Raw genomic sequence first — 8112 nt, 5'->3', positions numbered from 1 at the left:
AGTACAACGGGCGCCATTGTTTCCCTTCGCCAATTGTGCAAAAAATACCGCCGTGCAGTAATAACGTGCACATAGTGTTTGTTGATTTGGAAAAAGCGTATGATAGGGTTTCCCGTGAGGTCCTGTGGTGGAGCATGAAAGTGAAAGGAGTACCAAGGAAATATCAGCGGCTTGTCCGAGCTATGTAAGATAGAACCAGTACTTATATACGCTCCGCAGCTGGCGATACCGCCGAGTTTAATGTGGCTGCAGGCTTACACCAGGGGGTGCGGTCCATGGCACTATACGGGGCCCACGTGTGGTGTTGCGCCCTGACTCGCAGGAACATCGCGGCACTGCGACGCCCGCAGCGTGCAATCGCGGTCAGGGTGATCCGTGGATACCGCACCGTTTCCTTCGAGGCGGCGTGCGTTCTCGCCGGGACACCTCCCTGGGACCTAGAGGCGGAGGCGCTTTTGGTGGTCGTTGATGGTGGTGGTAAGGTCACCAGTGCCGGGCGGCACAATAACGAGTCCGTAATTGGATGGACAGTTTATTTCCAATCACAGATAGTATAGCAATATTTAGAAGGAGAAATTACGGAGTACAGAAGGCACAGATAAAGCGGTAGCAAGTTCAAACACAATAATACAAAATAGACGAAAGCAATAAATCGTGACGAAGCAAAAGAGTACGCGTAAGTCAAGGAGTGACACAGTGTTAGCGTGGCGTTGATCAAACCCGACTGTGTGCGAGCGGCGGCCGAGTCATGGCGCAGGCGACGACCAGTACGTACGCAGTTATACATAGTCGGGGTCTTTGCCGCATACTAGCGGTTGCGCCCGACTATGCTTGTGTAAATAATATAATTTTGAGTAGTGTTGTGAATGTATGATTGTTTGGCGTATTTATGTACTGTATGAGAGTGTGTTATAGAATACGTAAGTAAATATGATATAATATTAAATATTGAGTAGGTGTGCAATGTAAATTTATTTATTTATTATTTATTTATTATTTATTAATATACATAAATATAGTAGAAACACCTACAGCGCTCGCCGCCGATTATGCGTGGCGATGTGACCTTCGCGACAGGGGGGAATCACGTCCCGGAGAAGGAGCGATTAAAGCGCGGAGGCTCCAATCTCGGCGGTCTGTGCTGGAGGCGTGGTATCGCCGCTTGGCGAACCCGTCGGCCTGTCTCCGGACCATCGAGGCGGTGCGCCCGGTCCTCGCGGAATGGGCGATCCGTGACTAAGGGCGTCTCACCTTCCGGTTGACGCAGATGCTTACCGGCCATGGGTGTTTTGGCCGGTACCTGCATCGCATCGCCCGAAGGGAACCGACGATGGAGTGTCACCACTGTGACTGTGACGAGGACACGGTCGAACATACGCTCACACATCGCCCCGCATGGCTGGAGCAACGCCGTGTCCTTGTCCTTGTTGTAACAAATTTTTTCCCAATCTCCATTGGCATGAAGACCGAAGTTATTGCGTTGCATCGTTGCGGTTACGCGCCAATTCAAATTTTTAACATACTGAAAAATTTGAATATAACCAAAAGATTCGTTTATCGTACCATCAAACGATACAATGAAGACTCAAGTGTAGATCACAGGTCAAGAAGTGGTCGCCCTCGGTTTGTTAGGACTCCAGCAGTGATTAAAGCTGTGAAGGCGCGAATTCAAAGAAATCCCAAACGTAAGCAGAAACTGTTGGCCCTTCAGATGGGGTTAAGCAGAACCACGGTGAAAAGGGTGTTAAATGAAGACTTAGGGCTTCGGGCATATCGAAGAAAAACAAGACATCGTTTGAATGCCCGTCTAATGGATCTGAGACTGAAGAGATGCCGCGCTTTGTTGAAGCGGTACGCGGGAAAAAATATCGGGAAATTCTTTTTTCGGATGAAAAAATTTTTACCGTAGAAGAGAGCTACAACAAACAAAATGATAAGGTGTACGCACACAGTAGTGAAGAAGCGAGCAACCGTATTCCGCGTGTCCAACGAGATCATTTTCCATCCTCCAATTTGGAGTCACTCAAGACATCCTTGATTAAGGCAGCCGCCGATATTGACATGGACCTCGTTCGTGCTGCGATAGACGACTGGCCACGCAGATTGAAGGCCTGTATTCAAAATCACGGAGGTCATTTTGAATAAACTTTAGTGTCATAAGAATCTATGTTTTGTTAAGTTCATTTTGGTATATGAATGGTTACATAATGAATAAACTTGTTTCAATTATTTTACATTAAACATGTGACAGAATTTATGACCTGACTAGGTATATACCTGCCTTAATCAAGGATGTCTTGAGTGACTCCAAATTGGGATGAGGCTTTGAGCACGCCTTTTCCTCCAAGTGTTGCCATATCTTGTAATCTAACGGATTCAAATCTGGACTGGAGGAGGGCCAGTCTTCGTGCCGGATGAAGTCGATTTCACGCGCCGCCAACCAGTCTTGTGTGCTCTTCGCTCTATGAGCTGGCGCCGAATCTTGTTGGAATACCCAGTGCCTGTTATTGAACATGGTATGAGAAACAGGTTCCACAAGGTTCGTCAGGACTGTATTTTGATACACAACTGCATTCGTTTTTACACCTTTCTCACAAAAATGTACCTCTGTTAAGCCCCAATAAGAAACTCCCAACCATACCATGAGCGAGGATGGAAAATGACCTCGTTGGACACGCGGAATACGGTTGCTCGCTTCTTCACTACTGTGTGCGTACACCTTATCATTTTGTTTGTTGTAGCTCTCTTCTACGGTAAAAATTTTTTCATTCGAAAAAAGAATTTCCCGATATTTTTTTCCCGCGTACCGCTTCAACAAAGCGCGGCATCTCTTCAGTCTCAGGTCCATTAGACGAGCATTCAAACGATGTCCTGTTTTTCTTCGATATGCCCGAAGCCCTAAGTCTTCATTTAACACCCTTTTCACCGTGGTTCTGCTTAACCCCATCTGAAGGGCCAACAGTTTCTGCTTACGTTTGGGATTTCTTTGAATTCGCGCCTTGACAGCTTTTATCACTGCTGGAGTCCTAACAGACCGAGGGCGACCACTTCTTGACCTGTCATCTACACTTGAGTCTTCATTGTATCGTTTGATGGTACGATAAACGAATCTTTTGGTTATATTCAAATTTTTCAGTATGTTAAAAATTTGGATTGGCGCATAACCGCAACGATGCAACGCAATAACTGCAACACGGTCTTCTTTAAGCGTCCACTCCATATTTAAAAATGAGTAAAATTCTAAAAGTATACATTTTTATTTTCATGAACAATTCGAAATTTGAATTTAATAAACTTTTTTGTGGCCAGCATTCTAAAAGAAAAGTTTTTACTGTGTGACAATACTTATGACCTGACTAGTTACATATAACATGCTTCTCTAATTCGACATAAAATGATTGATACAGGTTCAATACTCTCGTTCATTATGGTATGAATGAATTGGCAAAAGTTCGTTGCTTATACCTTCGATGTGAAAGGATTGTGCGATATTATAACATTGAAATGGCGTATTTATGATAATGTTTTTGGATTTTATTACTTGTATACAACCGCAGCGTCGACAGAAGACGCGCCAAAGCTGTATCGTCTGAGTGCACTCGGCCGATAACGTTAGCGCCACTGTCATGATGGCACCTCAAACCGTGCTTGACGGACCGTCTGGTGAATATGCTTTCGTCTTACGGCAATATTCAGTCTTAAAAGCTTTTAATTTATGTACCTTCTCGTTTAATCCATGCAAGCTTCATGTCTCTATCAGTTCGGTGCTACCAATAAATAATAAGTCTATTCGTAGGTTCGGTGAAATCAAGAGCCATTCGTTTTTCAAATTTGGCGCATTTCATCAGAGTTGTGGACTGACGAACGTTAAGCCGTGAACCTACCTATGTATCAGTACCAGTATCAGTATCTGTATCAGTATCAGTATCAGTATCAGCCTCAGTATCAGTATCGAATTTAGAGGTAGTTCTAATTTTGTAATCAGTTAGTTCACTTTAAAGTACATACATATTATTTAATTGAAACAGGACGCGGCCGGCGCTGCTTCACTTAATCGACTATTCAGTTTAAGTTCATTTCAGTTTGATAGATGACATAAATTAATAAGTTGATTCCGATAAAATAGTAACACGAACCCACAGGATAAGGCAATGGACTATTACGCAAATCTACACGATGTATGGATTTCATTTAGGTATATCAACTGCACGTGCGCTGGTGTCTTGTTTCGCACGTGCGTATTGGTGCGTATTGAGACGTACTGGTACGTATTGGTGCGTATTGGGACGTACTGGTACGTATTGGTGCGTATTGGGACATACTGGTACGTATTGGTACGTATGGGTGCGCATTGGTGCGTATTCTCTTAGGAAACGTGATCCCCGGCATGGCATGGCAAATTTCATGAAATTGGTCATGAATTGGAAGTTTACGTTTTGCTTCATTGTCTTTTTATATAATGTAATTTTGCATTTGTTGTATACTTCATACAACTGAATTAGTTTTATAGAGGTTTCATTATCGAAACACGAGAACGTGTGGCTTGCTATTGTGCCGTCCAAATGACGCGTGACAACTTCTTTGACTCGCGACTAAATACTTCGTAAGGATCGCCGCGCGCGAGCCTGGCTCGCGAGGTACGCGTACCGTACAGCGAATGTATACGCGTAGCAACACGTCCGGATTGTGCGTTGCAGGGTACGCGTAACCAAGCTACGCGTACCCTGCAACGCACAATCTGTACGAGGCTTAACATTTTTCTTACTGGAGAGCACTAAACATCGTCTATACAACTAAATAAAAAAAAGACAAAAATCGTTTGACGAACAGACGAGAAAGGCATGATGGTATGTTTTGTCTTTGCCTCTTTATGTCTGCAGAGTGCACAGATACTCGTATGATAGAGCTAGTTCAAACAAATTGCAGGCGAAGTAAAGCTGAGTGTGCCAGCAACGTCGCCATTACAATCCCGAGGGCCGCGGATCGATCAATATCTTATATGTTGAAGCAAGTCATGAGGTCACATGATTATTTCATCACATGTCGTGTTTCCGCGCTGGCCGGCCGATGTAATCTCTAATACTTATAATTACATGATTGATGACTGTATCGATGACGATAAGATATTCATTAAGATATTCTGCGCGCTCATTAGTATCATTAGGCATTGCGCACTATAAGTGTGCCCACCAGATGTCATGTGAGGCGTGGCTGAGAGATCGCCGATGGTCGACTGTCGCTCCGCCATCAAACAATCCTAAGGCCTAGCGTCCGACAGTTACAATTACTTTTTTAAGACGAAGTTCTTTGTAGTATCGTTTGACACTCGGTTGCCGGTGAGTCGGCACGGTGCTTTTAGGTACCACAAGTCACCGTCCTTGTCGAACCCGTCGCTTGCGACGAAGGGCTCGACGAGTGAATTAACTCAGAGACACAGCCCACTGAGTTTCTCGCCGGATCTTCTCAGTGGGTCGAGTTTCCGATCCGGTGGTAGATTCTGCGAAGCACTGCTCTTGCTAGGGTCAGTGTTAGCAGCGCTCCCGGTTTGAGCCCCGTGAGCTCACCTACACGTCAAGAAATAGCTGAAATAGCCTCTCAAGGCTATCAGCATAGGTAGGTTAATAAAAAACCAGCACGACGAACGCGTTAAGTTTTGCCTTGCTTTGCTTAACGGACACAGAAATGAAGGGATTTTGAGCTCTATTGTCACTTGCCATGAAAAATGTATTCTTTTTTATAATCTTAAGCGATCGCCGTGTTGGTTAGGCCCTGGATGAGCACCTATGAAGTGCCCAAAACGAAAACTTGCCCCTAATGAGTCATGGTCTTTGTTTGGTAATCTAGTGCCGGTATAATTGATCACAGCTTCTTACCAAATGTGGCTAGCATTACTGCGGACGCGCACTGTGAGGAGCTGGACACAATGTTTGAGAAGCTCGCGAACCTCCGGCCAGCCTTGGTTGATCGCTCGGAGGATCTCATCATCATTGCTGATTATTTTTATGAGACAGTTAACGACCTTAAAGAGAGATATGTACCATCTCGCGTGACTGGCTCTGATCATTACCCAGTCTAGTATTCAGCTGCTCTTAAAAAAGCTATCAAAGAAAAATATAAATATTAACGTAAATATTCAAACTATGGAAATAAATTTGTTCTAAACTCTTTTAATGTGCTTCGGGACAGGGTTAGAGTACTGGAAACTAATTGTTACAATTATTATATTGACTATAATTTCAATAGGAAATGATCCTAAAAAGTTCTGGTCTTACGTTAAATCAAAGTCTAAATGTAATTCAATGCCAGGATCTGTCTCGTATAACAATGTGATCTCAAGTTCGGCTGAGGGAGTCTGCAGTGCATTTTCTAACTATTTCCAAACTACTTTTCTTGACTGTGATATATCTGTTAATCTGACACCTAGAGTAGCCGATGAGCATTTTACCGCAACTTCTCACTTAAACAACATCTACTTGGACCAAGCCGAAATACATAAGTTAATTCTTAATCTTGATCTATCTAAATCAGCTGGTCCAGACCAGTTGCCTGCCAGATTTATCGTTGGTTGCTCTGATGGTATAGTTTTGCCAATATACCTTCTTTTTAAGCGTTCTTTACATGAGTGCACTGTTCCAGCAATATGGAAATCGGCCTTTATTACCCCAGTACATAAGAAAGGCTTTAAGTTCAAGGTTACCAATTACCGACCAATTTCCAAACTTTGTATTATTTCAAAAATATTTGAACGTGTTATTTATACTCAAGTATACGCGGCATTGCAAAATGTATTTAATTCAACTCAGCATGGATTTCTAAAAAATAAATCGACTGTTTCTAATTTAGTTATCTTAAATGATTATCTTACTGATGCCATGCATAGTGGTAAACAGGTTGATGTAATTTATACAGATTATAGCAAAGCATTTGACAAAATTAACCCTTCTATTCTAATTTCAAAGCTACAGAACGTAGGAATCTGTGGCGACTTATTACGATGGTTTATATCATATTTTGAGAAGAGGTCGCAAGCAGTCGTGATCAACAATTATACTTCTGCTTGGGTACCTATTCCCAGTGGCGTGCCTCAGGGTTCGTTACTGGGGCCCTTGCTTTTTATTATTTTCATTAACGACATCACTAAGTGCTTTCAATTCTCACGCCTTCTCTGCTTCGCTGATGACATGAACATTTTTATGAAGGTTGCTTCCATTAATGATGCCAAGTTAATGCAATCTGATTTAGATCGTCCTTGTCATTATTGTTTACTAAACAAACTTGATCTTAATCCAACTAAATGTCATGTTGTTACTTACACTCGAAAAATCAACCAAATAGCCTACAAGTATAAACTAAATGAACATGAACTAATTAAACTTAACAGTACACGTGACTTAGATATTGTTCATGACAGCAAACTCACATTCGATGAACACGTTAACTCTATAGTGACTAAAGCCTCTAAAATGCTTGGATTTGTTATGCGTAACTCTCAACATTTTCGTAAAGCTAAAACCATTAAAATACTATACTGTACTTTTGTTCGCAGTCACTTAGAATACGCTTCACAAGTTTGGAATCCTCGATATAATATCTATATAGAACGAATTGAAAGAATTCAGCGTAAATTTATAAAGTACCTTTGTTTTAAATTAAATATTGCCTATAACTCTAATAATTATGATAACCTTTGTAAAAAACATCATCTACTTCCTCTTTACTTGCGGCGTCAGGTTTCCGACATTATATATTATTTAAATAGAGAATATCTTTAAGGCATCGAAATCTAATTTCTTTGCCACTAGCTTCCACTAACTATAGGCAAAACTCATTCTTTTTACGTGTTGGTGGTGACCTCAACAGACTTGGCAGGTTCTTAGATATTGACCCATTTTATTCCTCTATCACAGGACTTAGACGTCAGCTTAGTGCCCGATTTTTCGTGGGCGATGAGGGGGCAGAGGGTGCGGGGCCATGTGCCGGTGATGTGTAGCACAACAGTTTTTTATTAATTTGTGACATTTATACATAAGTGTACATTTAAATTAGTCTGGTGTTTTCCTCCATTCCTTATGTTGTTTCATGCTTGCTGATTGTTTTTTTTTTTTTTGTTTC

The 8112-nt window shown here is 42.1% G+C and overlaps 1 protein-coding gene across 1 annotated transcript; it reads left to right on the top strand.

Moving 5' to 3' along the window:
• Nucleotides 1-275: 275 nt before the first annotated feature.
• On the top strand, nucleotides 276-6076 carry LOC114251927 (uncharacterized). Its single transcript, XM_089734940.1, has 2 exons — nucleotides 276-511; nucleotides 5845-6076. Exons 1-2 carry the CDS (start codon nucleotides 276-278, stop codon nucleotides 6074-6076), a joined length of 468 nt encoding a protein of 155 aa, XP_089591066.1.
• Nucleotides 6077-8112: the final 2036 nt, after the last annotated feature.

This window comes from Bombyx mandarina, chromosome 18, assembly GCF_030267445.1.
Source record: "Bombyx mandarina strain Sakado chromosome 18, ASM3026744v2".
In the NCBI taxonomy this organism is placed as follows: domain Eukaryota; kingdom Metazoa; phylum Arthropoda; class Insecta; order Lepidoptera; family Bombycidae; genus Bombyx; species Bombyx mandarina.
The sequence above is the reverse complement of the archived record's forward strand: the minus strand, read 5'-3'. Positions and strand labels throughout refer to the sequence as shown.

Excerpts from the sequence above, each read along its gene's own strand:
- LOC114251927 (XM_089734940.1), top strand. The coding sequence starts at position 276 with ATGGCACTATACGGGGCCCACGTGTGGTGTTGCGCCCTGACTCGCAGG. Across the intron at positions 512-5,844 it reads GCCGGGCGGCACAATAACGA|TGCCGGTATAATTGATCACA; the intron begins GTCCGTAATTGG and ends TTGGTAATCTAG.